We start from the raw sequence: 19,735 nt of genomic DNA, 5'->3' as shown, positions 1-19,735 counted from the left end.
TAATTAGATGGAAACGCAGCTTCAGCTGTTTATGCTCAGGCTGTGCTGTGGTAGTTTTGTTGGCGTTCCAGGTGTTACGGTGTGACCGTTTTCCTCAGTGTGCCTGCAGTCTTGAGCTTTCTCACCTTGGCAGCCTGGCATGCTGCTCTCAGTTTAGCGCCGTGTTAAGACTGTCCTGCACCTTTTGGCTCTGACAGTCATGGTTAACTTTGTAAAGGTAATGTGTGAGCGTCACCAACAGTAAACCTGAATCCTGCTTTTTGTTGACACTTCTCCTTTTTTTTATTTGCTTTTTTTTTTTTTGCCTTTTTGTTTTTTAAAAAAATTTTTTCTTCTTTTTTTTTTTGTTTGGCAACCGTTTTGTTTTCTTTTCTTCTTTTTTTTTTTTTTTTTAAAGCGATGAATATCTTTGGCCAGTAATCCTGGTGATTTTGTCGGTGCATGACCTTAGTGTTCTCTGTACTCGCTTTAAGCTTCCTTATTAGCATGCAGGCTCATTGTTCCTGACCTGTGAGAGTCGTGACTCAGAGGACGACGATAATTCGGCTAGACTTCTCAAAGCTGGCCAGATGCAGCCAGTCTGCATTAGCATATCAGGTCAGCAACTCGGGTGGATTGTTGGGTTAGGCATATTTTAACAGAAACCGACATGGAAGTTGATTTAGGGTCGACGGATGCATTGGTATGGCTAAAGAACATCATTATTGCAGATTAATACGTAAAAAATATATTGTCTGATATACTTTATTTTATTCAAGCCATTATAATTTGTTTGTATGATAAAACTGGACTGATTTGGGGAAATATTTGATTGGAAACTTTGCCTTAAAGCCTCACAAAAGACAGAAAACCCCCTTAAAAAAACAACAAGAAAAACAATTGTGCTTTGCAGACATTTAAACATTTGGGGTGCCAGATTGAAATTTTAAGCCCTGGCATAATAAGAAAAATAATTTTGAGTACACTAAGTTTAATTATTATCAGGAAAGTTTGGGCGGTTTTAATCAGATATTGTGTAATTCTTGTGTTATTTTATCTTTTCAAAAGCCGGCATGCAGTCGGGTGTTTTTTTTGTTTGTTTTTGTTTTTTTTACAAAGTGTGCAGACTCTGTTGATGGTGTGTGGTTGCCCTTCTCTGACCTGAAATCCACCAGTTTAAAATCTCCCACTCTCACTGGCTTGCACATAGTTTTAGCTGTGGCTTGTTGCCTACTCTAAACCTAATCGGCAACAACACCACATCCTGAAAGAAGAGTATTGTTTTTGACCACTCTGCCGCTCCGTTTGTCTTCTGATTTCCACATTTTATGCTAACCCTGCTCCGAATGTTCTTCCACTTCCCACAACGTGTCCGTGTTTTTCATTAAACTTAGTAGAAATAACCTCCCCCCCCTCAAGATTAAGCTTGTAAACATGTCAAAGTTAAGACTTTATCCAATTAGCGCCGGAGTTAGCCGTAGATATTAACATGACACTCAATGCTGCAGCTATAAATAAGGATGCAGCGTCTCAGTCAACACGTCAGATTTAATAAGGACTGAAATTCATTGCTGGCTGCGCTCCAGTTTGAGTCATATGTTACGCTCCAGCAGTGGATGAGCATTACAGTAAAACAGCTTCACTAATCTGAAGGGCTGTGCCTCCGCAGTCGGTTACAGCTACACAGTAACAATCATAGGCTGTTGTATGAGTTTGCTCCTCAACATATATATATTTACAACAAGGAAGATATTTTATGCTATTTTTCACAAGTGTAGATGATTTGTATGGGAAACGCCAAAAATAAAACCGAATTGCACTCCTGCAGCAGAACTCCCTGGTGCCTCTTTGGAGCTCTTCTCTGTGGAGCCTGCAGTGGTGCCACTCATTTATTCTCTTCTCCGGGGTAATATTCGAGTTACAGGACTCACCAGACATTCATTGAGCTCATGAGACGCGAGAAGAGTTTGGCAAAATTATTTAGAAACTAAGAATCCCTCATTAAAAAATTTATTGGTTTTACAAAACAAAACAAGTGCTTTAAAGCATCTATATATGGTATAGTTTTTGTGATTGAGTCATATTAAACTCAGATTAAAGAGGTAATTTTTCTGTTTTCACTTTTATACTGAGATGAAATCTCAAACTGTGGATCTCTGGTCGGTTTGAAATTATGCAGATCTGGGTCCTGTTACATAAAGCAGGGTTAAGTGGAGTCATCGTAATAAACTCTGGCTCAGTTTGTTGATTTTTAACAAAATGACTCGCTTCTTATCCGGAAACGTCTAAAGTCTCTTCTCACTTGAAGAAATTAAACTCATTTAAAAGAAAAGCAAAATCGGCTAGCAGAGCCTAAACCAAATTCTTTAAAGGTGCATTATTATTTTTTTCCAGGCATCCAGTGGCATTTTAGAGCACAATCAACTATGTTACCTTCAGTACTTATGAAAATGCTGTATAGCAAATATAACTTAAAAGAAGTTCAATTTGACTTTAACATCTTGAAGTCGGGCCTCCGCCTCTTTAAAAACCCCTGCTTTTTATGAAACTCTGCTTTTAACATCGCTCCTCTACTAACTCTTGAACAACGCTTTTACTGAGAAGTAGCTTACATAATGAGCTCAGCAGATGTGCAGTTCCACCAGGTGTTTGCTAATTGCTGCTGGCTAGCCTAGAGGAGCTGATGGGGCAGGAGTTCGGTCACTTGTAAACTGTCCTCACCGTCTTGAAAAGAGGAGGAGCTGCGCCTCGATTCCCCCTCGGGACGATTTGCACAGCTGAATGGTTGCCACGGGAAATTGAAGGATTTCTCAAACATGCATGAACGAATCGTGGCAACACTTCAGGTGTGTTTTTGATGAGGAAATAACGTCATAACATGATGTAACGCTTAAAAAAAGCGAACTTTACATTACACTGCCCCTTTAACAAGCTCTAAATCGTATTTATATGACTGGTACAAGCAAGTAAAATAGGTCAGCCACAAATAAAAAATCACCCATTCTGCTTCAGAAGTAAAATCCGAAGTAAAGCAGAATTTGGTGTTATGATGGGGTAAATATCGTCGTACACGTATAGCTGTTTTCGGGGCTGCTGTCTGCTGGCGACGGTGGTGCTTGTTAGGCGAAGACTGCGCCTGTATTTAGAATCAAACCTTTGGCTGCACTCAGCAAAACAGTCCTCGGCGGATTTTCTCCCTCAGGGAGGAAACGGGCATTGTTGGAAAGTTTCGAGAGATTTTTGCTGTTGTTTCGCCGTAATTAGGAGACGGCGGATGTTATGTGGGGTGACGGTGGGCGCTGTGCTGAGCCGAAGTGAAGCTTCTTCTGTTGCAGGTGTCTCAGAGGAACGAAGGGCGTCAGGGGCCGGCAGTCTGCTGCTAACTGACAGCCATCACTTCGTATCAGGAAGCTGATCGCTCCGTCCTCCTGAGTGCCGTGTCAATTCAATAGCAGCAGCAGTCTGGGCAGGTAGAAAGGAGGACAGCCTCATTTCGGCTCTGCAGCAGTCTGAAGATTAGCTTCAGATTGCTGCAGGCATTGACTCGATTCAGCCGGCTCCCACTTTGGCTGGCTCTGTGCCCGACAAACAGCGGGGAGGTGGATGAGAGGAAGATTTCATCCATATCAAAACCGTGTCTTCGGATGTTTTCAAAGCACGCAGGAGTACAAACAAGATGAAATAGTAGTACTGCAGGATATTGTGTGAGCATTCTTCACAGTGGTGTCTAAAAAAAGCAGCCTGAAATCTGTGGCGGAAAAGCCAGCTGTGATGAAAACACATTGGGTTTTTTGTTTGTTTGTTTGTTTTTATCAAATCTACAGCTCAACATATAAAATTGTGATCACTAGATGCTTCATAACTGAAGAATGAGGTTAATATAATTAAAGGAAAATATTTATAGAAGGGTTTTTAATTTTTTTTTAGGTGGTTGCAAAAAAAAGAAAAGAAAACAGCAACGGTAAATAAACTTAAGTAGGATTTATTTAACGGGAGAAATCAAGCACTTTTAGGTTCTTCACGTTGTCATATGAGAGGTGAAAACGTCTCTGGGATGTGAAACTCACACCAGTGACTCCTGTGTGAACCCGGCTACCTTAAAGCCAACCACTGGTCCAGGCTAACGGGTTCCACTAACTTTAAATGGGAAGTTCCTTTGAAGCTCATTGTGCCACTGGAGTAAGAAGAGTTCAAGCCTCTTTCTCACACATCCTGAAACTCTCTCTTTCTGTTTGAGCAAAAAGTACAGTTTCATTTTCATCCTATAAAGTGATATTTTGTTGAAATTTTCATGGATGGATATCTTATTGGGCAGAGTGCGTCTGGGGACAGCAGTTTCTAAGTCGTACAGTGGATTCTCAACTGGGTTTTGCTCTGGACTTTGACAGCATCACTCAGAGTTAAAGTTTTTTGTTGTTGGAGTGAGTTCCTTAATGGCACTTTGGACGGCACATTGTACAGAAACTGCTTGGGTGAATATTGAATTTTGTGGCTGGAGACCAAAGGTTAAACCAGCCATTGATGTATAAAAGGCAACTTAAGTTTTATCTGCTGAGCAGGCAAGAGCAAATGATAAAGTTCATTGTTAGATGTTAAAGTGAAGTGGATAAGCCGTGTCGTAATATTTAGTGCTCTCTCCTAGCTGTGGTTGACTTTATATATGAAAACTTTACATCGGCTTCCCTTCCACAGACCAAGATATCAGGCTTAATGGACGATTCTAAATTATGAATGTGAGCCTCCATATTTGTGTGTCTTACAGACAACATGTCAAAAAGGTCTAAATCCATTTTATGAAGCAATATTGAAGGTGTGCTAGAACACAGAAAGTGCACAAGACAAAGACTAAAGCTCAGTGGAAACTGGGATACAGCAGTCAGTTTCCACTGTGTGGTAGCGGTGTAATTGGGACCGTCAAAAGTAATGGGATCATGGGCAGAGAAGAAGTACAGTACATTTTTTGATCCACCATGCAAAACCATCTAAAAAGAGTTTAATGCGTGAATGCTTGTTTTTTTTTAAGATTTCACAGTGATGCCCCACAGAGCAAAATGCAGTGAAGTGTCCCTTCAGAAAAATCTAATAGGAAACAAAGAAGGGAACCAACGTCAGCTAATATCTAAGAAAACAATTTAGAGACGTTGTACAAAGACAAACCAAAGGTAGAAATATTTTATTTAGGCTAAAAGGCTCCGGGATCATTTCTATTAAAGGTGTGCGATACTGCATATGTTGGCATCAATCCGATACCAAGTAAATAAATACAAGACCATTATCGCTGATAACCGAGAGAGTAACCAATACCAATACAGTAACCGATACCGAGACAGTAACTGGTACAAGACAGTAACCGATACCGAGACAGTAACCGATACCGAGACAGTAACCGATACCAATACAGTAACCGATAGCAATAACCGATACCGAGACAGTAACCGATACAAGAAAGTAACCGATATGAGACAGTAACCGATCCGAGACAGTAACCGATACGAGACAGTAACCGAGACAGTAACCGATACCAATACAGTAACCAATACGAGACAGTAACCGATACCAATACAGTAACCGATACCAATACAGTAACCGATACGAGACAGTAGCCGATACCAATACAGTAGCCGATACCAATTCCATTTCATCCCAGCTTTCATAAACATATCATTTCATTCTGATGCACCAACCTATTGTGTATAGTGTATTTCTGCAAATCTATTTGAGCATTTACATGCTCAAATAGATTTGAGCATGTAAATGCTCAAATCTATTCTCTACATTTAATGTATCTACATTTTATTTCTAGGAATACTTTCCACTGATGTTTTCCTCTGAACTGTGTTTGAGTCAGTAAATATTTTTGAAAAAGGAGCGATCAAGACCTGTGCTCAACTGGATAGGAGTGAGCAATGTCTTGCCGGTAGATGCTGTTTATTTTATTGGAAAATGAATTTTATCCTATACAGCAGACTCTATAGATTATAGAAGACGCTGTTGGAGGCAGCTCCTCTATTATACCGAGAGAACACACACATTTATTGTTGATATTTCTCTTACATCATGCCCACTAAAGCAGCTTTAGTTCACTTGTTGAAAGTCTTGTCTTGACATCCGTATGCACATTTCTGCTCTAGGATGCCACTCATTTGTACATGCGTTAACAACCTGGTGTTGATTTTTTGACATAATGCCGAAAATTAAACTAAGCTTAATCAAAATTCATTTCCCTATGTCAATTTGAGCGAGCCATTTTGATTTCACATCCATCTATGTCGGTGTTTGCAGTTAATTGATCAGGAGTCCCACCGCCATCGACCGGGTCTCATGACAGGACGACGATAAACTTCATCTGAGCACTCGGTGCAGAAATTTTACAGTTCCCTCAGTGATTTCCCTCCTGAGACACAAAATCTATGCAGCTGTTTGACTTACGATTGATGTAACAAATGTGCAATTAAAAATAGAGGTATATCAACAATATCTTGACCAATCTGACAGTTGGCTGAGGAAAGGCGCAACGATCAATGGGAAAACCAAAGTTTCACATAATTACATAAATATACAGTCAACAAATGTAGAAATTAACCACCCATGTATATCCTAGAAATACATGTTTGCATTTTTCATAAATGTCGCATGAAAGGACCAAAAATCTTTTTGTTTGACTAAAGTTAAGATCAGTTTTGTCAATTCCAAGAAGAGAAATTGATAAAACCAGGAAATTTCTCCAAAATCTATACATATTAAGGGAAAAAGAAACATCTTTTTTTTAAGTAAATGATGACCAATATGATGACGTCTATACTAGCTAGAGGCTACAGAAGCATTTCATAAGCCCAAGGAACATGCATTGTTTTCCATACAATTCATAGTCTCACCTTATGACACTTTTTATTTCATTTTTATATGAAAAAATAACATTTAAAAATAGATAAAAGCTTAAAAACAATTTGAAAATTGACCAGTTTTATATACTTTAAATACCTTCCAATAGCAAAAATAATTTTCCACTTTTGCTAGATTGTTTCAAGTAATGTAATTCACATAGCGTTAAAATCAAAGCTCTTACAGCCATCACACAGACGAGGTCAGGTGAGGCGGTGTGATGGTCTCCCCGTTCGAATGGCCTCCACTCAGTGCAGTGACAAAGCTGTGTTTCTCTGTGTCTTGTTTTGACAGTCGGAGACTGAGCTGAGCCCATCCGTCCCCTGCCACTGACCCCTCTAATCACATCAGGAGCTCTCTGATGCTAATCATCTCTCCCAGGAGACCCTGCACATGGCAGCTCACTGGAGTTTATATGCTAGGCTGGAGTTATGCTACAAGGCAGCCAAAACGAATTACAGGGTCAGAAGAGCATAGCTTCATATCTGAGGTGGAGCATGTATTCCATCAATTTGTCTGCTTATTTGAAGCTCAAAGCTCGTGTAGCGTTTTAAGGTTCATCTTCCAGCAAGATAGTAAAAACACTGAACATCCGTGTGGTTGAATGGCCCAGTCAAATTCCAGACCAAAATCCAGTCGGGAATCTGTGGAAATACTTGGAAGTTGCGGTTCAGAGGAGCTCTCCATCCGGTGTGACGAGGCTTGGGCTACTTGGCAGGAATGACAATGGACGGGTCGGGTTGGGTTGGAGCAGGGAGACGGTGGGGGCTGAATGCACATGCATGTCACACTTTTCATTGTTATATTTGTAAGAAATTTCAAAAACTGAAGCATGTGTCATTTAGATTAATGTCCTACTCTGTTTGTCTGTTGTAGTTTGTGGTTGTGACGTGATGAAATGTAAAAGAGTTTTAGGGATTTCTCCGCATTTCAGTCCAAAATTACATGTTTTTCCCCCAACAAACATCAAAGGTTTCCAAATGCTTTTCTAACCCTCACTCGCTCTGTATCGCTCTGATTCCTACTAATTAATTGTGGATATGTTGATTCAAGATGTTTTATTTTGTTACCCTGACTCCCAACGTTGCCTAAAGTGCTTTTGCTCAGAGGCGTTTGCTGTTCTAAAACCCATCAGTGGGATTCTGCACCAATTCCCCACAACGCTTCCGGCTTCCATCCGGAGCCCGTTTCAGCCACGATTAGATCTCATTCCAACATGTTATTTCATTAGAGTCAGGTGAATGAAGAAATGACGAGCTGCTCCTGAATTAACCAAATCAGAAAAAGCTGTTTGTGTGCAATGAAAAATACATTAAAAAAAAGAAAAAAGAAAAAGGTTTGATATGCAGCAGACATGGCGTGTTTAGATTCAAACATCTCCAAAGGTCACAGTGCACATCTGTGGTTTTGAGTCCCTGCTCAAATTTGTATGCACCATGCATCTGACTACTACAAAAAAAAAAAATGGAGCTGTGGAGGAAAGTAACAGAAAAATAAAAAAAAAAACCCACAAACAGTTGAGGCTGTTTGTTTCCTGGCACCCAACAGCAATCTAACGTGCTTGGAATAAAGACCGTTGACCTTGTGGGAGCTAAACAAATCCTGCAGGTGCCAAAAGGCTGACAACGAAACACACATTTCCAGCAGAGGGGCCGATTATTTTAGAGAGAAGAAAGGTGGACTGGAAAGTGGGAGATGGGAGGCACAGGGAGAGAGAGAGGGGAGGATTTACTTGGTGGGAGCGCTCACACGTTGCATCCAGAAGAAACGGCTTCTGTAGCTTCGCCGCGTAAGTCTCCGTTAAGGTCAGAGCCCTTTTACTGTCACCCTGTAATCACGGCTGAGGGGCATTCACCACTGAATGAGGCTCAATCGTCAGAGTCATTGTTCACAACACCGAGCGGCCTATGAGAGAGGGGCGACGAGGACAGTGACACCATGTAAAATAGACAGTAAAACAGGTAAGAAAAGGGAAATATGGGTGGAAACTTATTTCAAATGTGACACTACTGTTGCATCAAGCAGCAGTGACATTTGACTTTAGATCTGCATTATGGATGACACTCCTAAATCTGCTGTGTGGTCACAGACTTCAATTGTAGAGAGCATCCATTACTATCGCTGACTGCCATCTATATTCTCATTATGTTTTAGAGTAAACCGTGTTTGCAAACGCAGGTCCATCAGGATAGCACTTACTGCGCAGATGGTCGTACATACGTTCTTTGTTTAAAGAAGCCTGCCGTAGGGTTTCCTCCTGTAAACACTGTTCATATGCGCAAATACAGTGGAGCTCTGATGGAGCCGGTCCAACGGCTCAGAGAAGGAACATTATGCGTCATTGTGAAACGTCTGACTGATGCATTTTATATTTACTGCGCGGTATTTTTGAGGGACGAAACCAGTTGCGTGATTTAAAAAGATGAACTACTGTGCTCTCATTCCGTGTTCACGAAAGCTTTTAATAATAAATGTTTCTCACGGAATGCTATAAATACAAAGTGTTGCTGTTCAGGGTAAATCAAACCGTAAACCACTAAGTCTGAGTACACAGGAGAGCAGGAAGTGATGAGGATTTCAGTGACGATTTGAGAGATTTATCCAGGGTTTTGGAGGAAGAAGCTAGATGGAGGGAGCAGGTTCTGCCGAATGACGGCAACCATGTTTTTTTCAGCCATATTATTGTGGAAGTAACAATGATTCAATGTTTCTTTGGAGGAAGAGTTTGGCAGTGAAGGGTTGGAGCTGGACATCTGTCACCTCCAAATCACTGAATGGATGGCAACTTTTATTTTAGCTGGCGTTTCTCTTTCATATGTGACCAGAAATCTTCTCAGCCTTGAAGTAAAAGTCTAAAAAAATTGGTAAAAGAAGGGTGAGAAGTGCACCCTGAAATCCAGGCTTACAATAGATGCAGCCCAGTGGAAACAAAATGAAATTCTGCTTTATATTTATGAAATGTTAAAAGTATATAAAAATGCAGATAGACAAATAATTAAATCCCTTTTGTGACTAATAAAATAAACATTTCATTGCGTAAAATGCAATAACAACACTCCTTTATTGTCCACTTGATCGTTTCCAGCAAAGGATGTGTGTTTACACATAAACAAGGTTTTCATATTAAATGCTAAATGTACCGTAGATACTTTTTTGTACAGTTTTGCCTTAATTACTGCTCGGAGTGTGTTTTTCTTTCAGCAAATGGCCTTTTTCAGACTTTTACCTCCAGCGGACGATTAATCATTTACTAAATTATTTGACGATTATTTCAATAATCGATTAATCATGATTAATCCAATTAATTGTTTAAGCCCTAATAGGAGCATTCTTCTGAAGGCTATGTAACAAATCCTTTACATTGAGTCCTATGATAGACACGCATCCTTTATTCCAGATCAACAAGTTTCTGTCTTTAGCTGCATAACATAACGTCACGTAATCGTTGCTAACGAATTGCTTAGATGATTATTTCCCCCATATAAAAAGAAAACCAAAACACCATGGCACAAGTATAGGCAATTTCCTCTCTCATGTTATTTTAACTTGATGCAACATTAGCTCTCTAATGTGTCTAGGATTTTATTTGATTTTTTTGCAGTGCGTGACCACAGCGACTGTTATCATTATTAATGGAGTTTTAAGTGTGTGATCCATCCACTGTGTGCATCAGATCAGTCAGCGCCGCGTGGGCCGCCAGCCACCGTGTAATTGAAAGATCACGATGCTTGAATGGAAATTACAGCCGGTCTTCAACATTCGGTTGAAGACCAGCACCTGGCACACCCACTGCGTCTGGCTGTTGCGTACGGGCTTTTGTTTGCACGTTGCACGCCGCAGACACGGCAGCAGAGAGGGGGGGAAACTAAAGGCTGAGCACAGCCGTCGTCTTTTTATCCAACGAGGCCATCTTTTATTTAGAACAGCAATCAGCGCCTCATCCTCAAACAGACTACTGAATGCTGAATTGTAATATTATCTCTTTGTGATATGAAATAGCTTATTGTTAAACTTGGCGATTGAGACAAAAAAATGTCATGTTTCGTAAAGGATGATTAGACGCTGTGATTGTCTCACGCAGCAGAAGATATTATAATAGCAGAAGAGCATGACTGCAGCAGCTGGAGAGAACCTTCAGCCCCCGTAGAGGACTTTAACACAATTAACTGTGTGGCTCCACGGCTTTTCTGCTCATATTTTTCTTTTTCTTTCAACTTGAAAGGAAACAGATTTTCGGTTTCTCCTCCCGTGTCCCTTGAACAAAGACAGATGAATGTGGGACGCAGTAATGAGACCGCTCGAGTTAAACGGCACGCTTTGACACAACCGGCGTCGAGCTGCATCTGTTGTTGCGCAGAAGTGGCCTCGAATTTTCTGATGATATCTTCATTTCATTGTAGCTCATTACATCGGAACCTGCCTTCAACGGTCGGATGGGCACATATGGTGGGATCTGTTGCTTACAGCTTGTTCAGAGGGCCAGGAAGTGATGTCTGGCATGAAATTAATTATTTGTGTCCCTCCTCTCCCTTTTCTGAGATATCGATCTTGTTTTTACTGACCTCTGGACATCAGATATTGGTTTCTTCTGTACACTCATGCACGAACGCACACATACACAATGCTTTTTTACAGGGTAGAGGTATGATCACGTTAAATACAAATACCACAGCTTCACAATACCGTGGTACTTTTCCAGGGGAACAACTACATACTTTCTGAGGTGTAAGCGAACATGTCATCGGTGCCCCAATGACATAAACTTGTACAATTCATCTTTAATTAAAGTATCTATAATAATAAATGTACATATATGTGAATAAATTGCTGCCTACAGGGAAATTAAAACCAATGAAACAAAAAACAGGGCAATATTTCATCATTTAACATATCAGTGAGCCAAAGAGCCACTTCTGTTGGTCTGTGTCTAGAACAGCCTGTGGGCTGCAGGTCTGAGGCTTTTTGTTAGCAAGTTTTCTATCATTTCTATCATTCTTATAGGAAACCAGCTCATTTCATTTCCATATCCATCTTGGGTAAATTACAAGCAACTGTAGCATAATGATAAAATGATCAATAATGATGTAATGTGAGATAGATAAATAGATAGATAGATAGATAGATAGATAGATAGATAGATAGATAGATAGATAGATAGATAGATAGATATGAGAGTTATATCTATATAGATTTATATAGGTAGATATGTATATACATATCTACATGTATATATTGGTCCAGAAACCTTTTCATCACTGAGGGTTTCCAAGTCAGATGCAGCTTTCATCGCTGACCTGTGGATCTCTTGAATACCTCTGTCTGCCGATCCTGATGTCCATTCAGTTGTTTTTCAGACGGCTGTTTTCTTAACAATAAAAATAGCTCAGTTTGGGTTGAAATTGTCTGATAAACCGGTTTAAATTGACATTTTGATTCCAGTGTATCCACCTCAGTTTGTGTTGATGTTGTTTGGTAAACTGGTTTTATTTGTGACCCGGTATCTTGTACATTTATCTCTGTTTGTACCGAAGCAGATTGGTAGACAGGTTTCTGCTGTGTTGTGTCCTGTGAATCCGCTTGAATTGCAACAGAAACAATTGACTTCTTCCTTTGTCTTCTTTCTGAGAGGATTTTCCTCATCAGATCTTTCTGCTCTTTAAGTTTAGCGTTTAGTTTATTTACATCGAACATGTCTTCAAGCTGTTTCATTAAGTATGTCTGAACTTCGACATGTTCCAATTCAGACTCCTTACATTTGGCTTGACAGGTACATTTTGCTTGACTTTTCTTTTCAGGAGAGTGGGGCAAATTTGAATTTCAGTAAAACCCTCTACTTGAACTTTTTCAGATGTTTGATCAACAGGAACCTCAGTTAAGTTCTCTGTCTGGATGTTGTCCTTGGTTTTACCCAGAGATGGATGTTTCTCCCCTTTTTGATCCAGTGTCTCCTGTGGTTTCAAGATGGATTCCTCTTTGGTGACCAGCTGTGTTGCAGTGTTCTTAGAATAACTTTCCTTTTTCAANTTGGTCCAGAAACCTTTTCATCACTGAGGGTTTCCAAGTCAGATGCAGCTTTCATCGCTGACCTGTGGATCTCTTGAATACCTCTGTCTGCCGATCCTGATGTCCATTCAGTTGTTTTTCAGACGGCTGTTTTCTTAACAGTAAAAATAGCTCAGTTTGGGTTGAAATTGTCTGATAAACCGGTTTAAATTGACATTTTGATTCCAGTGTATCCACCTCAGTTTGTGTTGATGTTGTTTGGTAAACTGGTTTTATTTGTGACCCGGTATCTTGTACATTTATCTCTGTTTGTACCGAAGCAGATTGGTAGACAGGTTTCTGCTGTGTTGTGTCCTGTGAATCCGCTTGAATTGCAACAGAAACAATTGACTTCTTCCTTTGTCTTCTTTCTGAGAGGACTTTCCTCATCAGATCTTTCTGCTCTTTAAGTTTAGCGTTTAGTTTATTTACATCGAACATGTCTTCAAGCTGTTTCATTAAGTATGTCTGAACTTCGACATGTTCCAATTCAGACTCCTTACATTTGGCTTGACAGGTACATTTTGCTTGACTTTTCTTTTCAGGAGAGTGGGGCAAATTTTGAATTTCAGTAAAACCCTCTACTTGAACTTTTTCAGATGTTTGATCAACAGGAACCTCAGTTAAGTTCTCTGTCTGGATGTTGTCCTTGGTTTTACCCAGAGATGGATGTTTCTCCCCTTTTTGATCCAGTGTCTCCTGTGGTTTCAAGATGGATTCCTCTTTGGTGACCAGCTGTGTTGCAGTGTTCTTAGAATAACTTTCCTTTTTCAAGGAAGCTACTTCATCACGTTCTTCGGCCGGCATTGAAACATTTTTGGTTTCAATATTCTCAGTAAAAAAACTTACATCTATGCAAGGTTCTGAGTTGGGGAGCATTTTCCACAATGTCTTTTTTCCGCTGCCGGGCAAAGCTCCCTGATAATTTTGTTTTACCGGCAGAGGACCGTCATCGATGTCACTGTTTTCAGTAAAAAACATCAGATTGATGCAAGCATCTGACTGGGGGAAAGATTTCCACAACAGTCTTTTTGATGCGCTTAGTTTTTGACTGTTTTTCCCCTTTCTGGTCCACTTTCTTCTGTGTTTCTGTAACGGTTTTCTTTTCGGTGACCGGCTCTGTTGTAAAACTCACAAGTTCCTCTTTGCAAATGTCCGTCTTAGAGGAATCCTCCTGATCACTGTCCTCTTCAGGCAGAGAAGTGTCCTGCTTGATAACATTTTCAGTGCTGGACTTAGAGGACTCTCCCTTCTCTGGTGTTTCCTTCAGTACGCAGATCGATTCCTGTTCGGTAACCAGTGAATCATCTTCCTTTCCAGTACTTTCAGCTCAAGTCCTTAGATCAGCGGAGGCATGTTTCTCCAACCAGATGTGAAACTGTATCATTTTCTTCTTGTTACGCCTCGTCTTTGGTGGCTGTTCCTCAGACTTAGCGGGCTGCTCCTTCTCTGCTATGTCGACTGTCTCCTGCACTCCAGCGATGGACTCTTCTACACTGACCTGTGAATCGTTCTGCTTTTCGATATTAGCTGCAGAAATCTCTTGGTCAGCAGGGACGTGTTCCTCCGACCAGGTTTGAAATGGTACCTCGTTCTTCTCATTGGACTCACTCTCTGGTGGCTGTCCGTCCCCTTTTTGATCAACTGTCTCCAGTGTTTTGGCGCTCGATTCATTTTCAGTCACCAATGAAGAGTCCTGCTGTTTGATACTTTCAGCAGACATCTTTAGCTCCTCAGCTTCGTGCAGCACCCACCAGACTGCAAATGACACTTTCTTCTTCCTGTGCTTGGGTGGTTTGGGTGGCTGTACTTCCCTCTCAGCAATGTTGTTGGATGCAACTTCTTTGACTCTTGGCTGGTCGGACTGCATTGTAACCTTTGCTTGTTTAATAGTTCTAAGATAAATCACTTCTCTAAAACTCTGTAAAGATCTCATGTTAAGTTTGATGTAAATTTCCAAAAGAAATGTACACCAAACAAAGTTGAAAATCCTACTGCGAACACACACACACGCAGTTTTTGTGAAAACAAAACAAAATAATAAATAAATAAAAAAACTAAAAAAAAACGAGTCCAGTCCAGTCCCACTCTGCTGCATTCGGAGGATCTCATTTCCCATGGAAGTCGTTAAGAAACACTCCCTCTAAAGACACAAAACTCCATTAGCAGACAGAGACGTTCTCACTGAACTGAAATGTAAAATCTGTTCACTTTTGTCATAGATTCTCTACCGCGTTTCAGTCTACCTGAATGCCATCTTAAAATCCCCACCCAATAAACGAGAGCTCTTTTGCCTGCTCTCTTTTGCCGCAGCCAAGTGCATGTGCATGACTGACTGCTGTCGTGGAATATTAAGTGCTGATTTACTGTATTATAGATTCAGAGATGATGCCTCCTGCTGTCCCGCCACCTGTTCCGTCAGCCGACAGCAGCGTCGCTACGCGCGCATCCACGGATCGTTTAGCAGGGCGCAGCACTTGAAAACACAAACACATCCCCATTAACCAGTCAAAGACCACCGCCTGCAGCCCGAAAGCACACAACCGGCTGATTCTACATCACAAGCTGCTCGCGGTCTAAGTGGATGAAGAGACTGTCATCCCGAAGCTCTGGCCATCATCCTCTCTTGACTCCTCCATGTTTGACAGTGATGAAGCACATCTCCTGGTTGTTTTCATGTCTCCTTTGTGAAAAATGAAGCTATCAGTTGTAGAAGAAGAAGAGGAACAGCAGCGCTGGGTGTCATCTGAGACTCCAATGCAGAAAAACCTCCACCTCTCTTCCTACCTGTACCGACCTTAAAAGAACAATCCATCTTGATCAGAGGAGGAGCCACACTGCGCTGGCACCAGATGCCGTTCTTATACATGGAAGAGACGGTTTCATCACTTCATGAGCAAACGAGCCAGAAAAAAAAAAAATTAATATTCAAAACAGTCATTCATCCTGTCACGCCAAAATAAACACATTCATTTGTCACTTGTTTATTTTCTACAGGTTCAATGTCGGTGAGCTGTTTCTCACCCTCCACTCCCGTACTTCTTCCCCCCTCTTCCTGCTGCCATTTGTCTTGCACCATGTTTCATTATGCTCCAGCAGATCTTTCCTTCCTGACCTGTCGTCCTGCGCTCCAGGGTTGTTGACTCATGCAGCCCGAGTTGATGCCCCTGTTCTTTCTGGACACGCATTTCTTGGTATCATTTCGAAGCTGACATGTGCAAAGTTTGCAGAGTACACTGCTCAGTTCAAGCAGAAGCTCTGCAGCCTGTCCAAAGACATTTGAATCACATCCCAACCTCTTCACCCGTACAATCTCCAAAACATTTCTCGGTTGCTGTTTCATTCCGGACAAACTGTAAATGTATGAAATATTGCTTAATAGGTTGTTTAGTCAAAGTGATATTTCTCATAAACATCAGATCCTCAGCACAGCATGAGCTTTCTAAAACTCCACTGGGCTCATGTCTTTGCTTTTCTCATTGTCTCCACAGATTTAAGCAGTCATGTACGATGCGACAAGGGTGCCGTCACCTAAGGATGGTGTAAACGCAGTGGCCCAACCTGTGGTCCCTGGAACTGAACCTGGAACAGCGGCAGGTTCGGGAGGGCCAGCGGCCACGGCGGTGCTGCAGGCCAAAACCGAGGAGGGCCAGGCGGGTACAGAGGAGGACGAGGAGCTGAAACTGGAGCCTGTCCTGGTGAAGAAGCCGCACAGAGAGATTTTGGACCACGAGCGGAAGAGGAGGGTGGAGCTGAAATGTATGGAGCTCCAAGAAATGATGGAGGAGCAGGGGTGAGTAGATGAGTCCTTTTAGAAGTTGCCAACACTGTTAACAGTGAAGATTTCTGTCAATGTTATGCAGAACTGGTGCTGTAGGAGGTTTTCAAAACAAACCAAAAAAAATAAAAAATAAGGTGAAGCAGCTGTAGTGACATAATTCTCTTGTCTGAAATACACTCACTAATTTATTTGTGTTAAAAATTGCCATCCAAAGACAGTACTGTGGGATTTAGGTTAGATTGCCAACCAGCAGCCTTCAGGTTCTTAGTCATTTCCCGTAACTAAATAGTTTTTATGATCCTAGCTGCAATGCAAATTTACATAATTGTTTTGCGCAGGATTTATGAACATCAGGCAATGATCTATAAATGCATGGCAATGCTCATAAACCATGTTGCAAATGGTGTTCATAAATTGAGTAGAAAACGGGAGACTGCTGCTTTTTGCAATGTATAACGCAGCATTTTTAACTATGACTGTAATTTTTTTTAAGTATGTAAATAACAAAAGGAGGCCATTATGGGCCAAATGTGCCAGAAGATACTTCCTGTTTTGTTTATCAATGACCAAATAACCTGTTCTTGTAAACAGATAAAAACCACTACATTACCACTACATTTTTTTTTATTTGTAAGAAACTTTTGAAATTTATTTTCACAATTACAGTGCGCTCCAGTGAAAACCATGAGCAGACAGAGAACAGCTCCCGTTAATATGAGCAATGTAACCACCAAAGAATCAAATGAAACATTTAGAAACTTGACACATGACACCATCAGTGTCACGTTAGTTTGTCCTTGTAATGAAGGTCTTCATTACTTGGCGGCACAACATTTAAAATGTGTTAAATGATAAAAGAAATGCATGATGAAGGAAATGAAACGGATACAAATAGATTGAAATGTTTATTTATTGTGTGTTTTCAGTGGCATCTCAGCTGGAACTGATCATGTCCTGTTAAAATACAACAAAGGAATAAAATAGGTATTGATTGTTAAAATGTTTGAAGGCTTTGTATGGGTGTGGCTTACCTCTCTCTTCCTCTGCAGGGTGTTCAGGCTAAAAGATTCCCCAGGGGCCTGAGCACCTTTTAAAGGTTCCGGAAGAGACCAAAGCAGATGGAAGAGGGGGAGCAGTAGAGCTATACATTTTATATATTTAATGTTGGATTTGTATTTATATGAATAAAAAAGGTCTTTTAGAGATGCTTAGAATGACTAGAATTTGATAATATATATTATTATGAGGATTTAGTTAGTTTGTCAAACCTTGTTTGTGTGTATGTATTTTGTTTTACCCTGTTTGTGAATTGGAACAGTCTGCAACTATAAAAGGCTGCATGTTGGCCATATTGAGGTGTTGCTGCTGAGACCCTAAGACACTGTAAGCAGGGTTGTTTGTTGTTAAATGTTGGTGAATAAACACCCAGTGGGGTTGCACAGTTTCTCTGCCTCAAGTCTCCTACTTCCTCCAGCCGCTAAGGGCCATCCTAACAAGTGGTGTCAGAAGTGGGGTCGGAGTCACAAAGTGGAGTTGAGGATGACAAAAGGCAGAGAAACTGTGCTATTTTATTCCTTTGTTGTATTTTAACAGGACATGATCAGTTCCAGCTGAGATGCCACTGAAAACACACAATAAATAAACATTTCAATCTATTTGTATCTGTTTCATTTCCTTCATCATGCATTTCTTTTATCATTTAACACATTTTAAGTGTTGTGCCGCCAAGTAATGAAGACCTTCATTACAGTCCTGAACAAAAACTAGTCCTAGACCCAATTCAACCAAGGTAAAATGAATAAATTCATCCTCAGAGTTCAGACTTCTGCTCTTATTTATCATATTTTTAAGAGACAGAGACACAGAGAGAGAGAGAGAGAGAGAGAGAGAGAGAGAAGAAAGAGAGAATCTGAGAGTGTGAGAGATAAAAAAATCATTCAGTAGTCTCTAAAAAAAAGTTTCGCTCATGCACGACTGAGTCTATCACTCTCCAGAGATGCACACGCCACGGGAGGAATATTGTTGTAGCAGTTCTCAAATCTCCTCATTTAAGTCTTTCAGCTGATGATGTGAGCCGAAACCTTCAGGATCTCTTCCTCCTCCAGCACAAAGGTTCTTAGTCACAAATGGTTTTTAAAGGAGCTCCAGGGAGGATTTACTGCATTTGTGATTCATTTGATTTAACTTTTCTGCAGACTTTTTTTTTTAATCAATACAGAGAAACTGGCTAGAAAAGCCAGAATCAGTGCAAATAATTAGCTTTTATCTGCTAGTGATGGGTTATTCATGATGTGGAATTATGATCAATTTGTTGCCGTTGTTTCAGTTACAAAAAAAGAGAAGAATCCATTTTGAGATTTATTTATTCCAAAACAGTAGGGAGATTTTTTTTATTTTTTTTTTAGATTAGGTAAATATTCTTGGCAAAGGACTTGGGGCTGCACCGCTACACAGTTGTTAGCGCTGTCCTGGGTTTAATCAAGACGATGGGTCCCCTGGGTGTGTGCCCAGTTTGCCCTTATTCAGTTCAGGCTGACCACCTGCTAAACCACCAACATGAGCTTAGCTGGCCTTAATATCTGTTTATAATCCAAGTCTTAGCATTATGTTTTATTTTTCTTTCCCCACACGACTCACTAAAGCAACAAAGTAATTTGTGAAATGCTTCAACAGCAGAGTGGATTAAAGTCTAAAAGGTTTTAGACAGCTTAGTTAAAGCAAAACAGCAGGAGAAATGTTACAAAGGGTGGATCGATAAAGGTCACGTATGCAGGAACTCAACTGGACGCTTATTTCCTTATGAGGAATAAACCGTTTCTTCAACACCGCAGCCGCTCTGTTCACGTTGCGCATCGCTCCCTGCAGTGTCGGTGTGTTTCGCAGGGAGGTTTGGATTCTAACTGACATTTGTGTTTTCAGAGAATTAGTTGTTTTCTCTTTCCTCTGCGTTTCTGTTAGTACAAGAGTGCAAGTCAATGAAAGCCGCAGCAGAGAGCCTGACACTGACAGGTCTATTTCTTTACAGCTGCTGAATTCGCGAGGAGCAGCGAA

At 40.7% G+C, this 19,735-nt stretch overlaps 1 protein-coding gene across 1 annotated transcript in view; it reads left to right on the top strand.

Moving 5' to 3' along the window:
- Positions 1 to 19,735, top strand: part of srrm3 (serine/arginine repetitive matrix 3) — an 85,591-nt gene that overhangs the window by 27,150 nt on the left and 38,706 nt on the right. The window contains exon 2 of the mRNA XM_016674286.1: positions 16,395 to 16,696. Coding sequence (XP_016529772.1) covers positions 16,407 to 16,696 — 290 coding nt within the window. The 5' untranslated portion in view covers positions 16,395 to 16,406. The remainder of the gene's footprint in view (positions 1 to 16,394; positions 16,697 to 19,735) is intronic.

This window comes from Poecilia formosa, unplaced genomic scaffold (assembly GCF_000485575.1).
Source record: "Poecilia formosa unplaced genomic scaffold, Poecilia_formosa-5.1.2 Scaffold93, whole genome shotgun sequence".
NCBI classification, from domain to species: domain Eukaryota; kingdom Metazoa; phylum Chordata; class Actinopteri; order Cyprinodontiformes; family Poeciliidae; genus Poecilia; species Poecilia formosa.
Note: the sequence above shows the minus strand (reverse complement) of the source record. Positions and strands in the feature narration are given on the sequence as shown.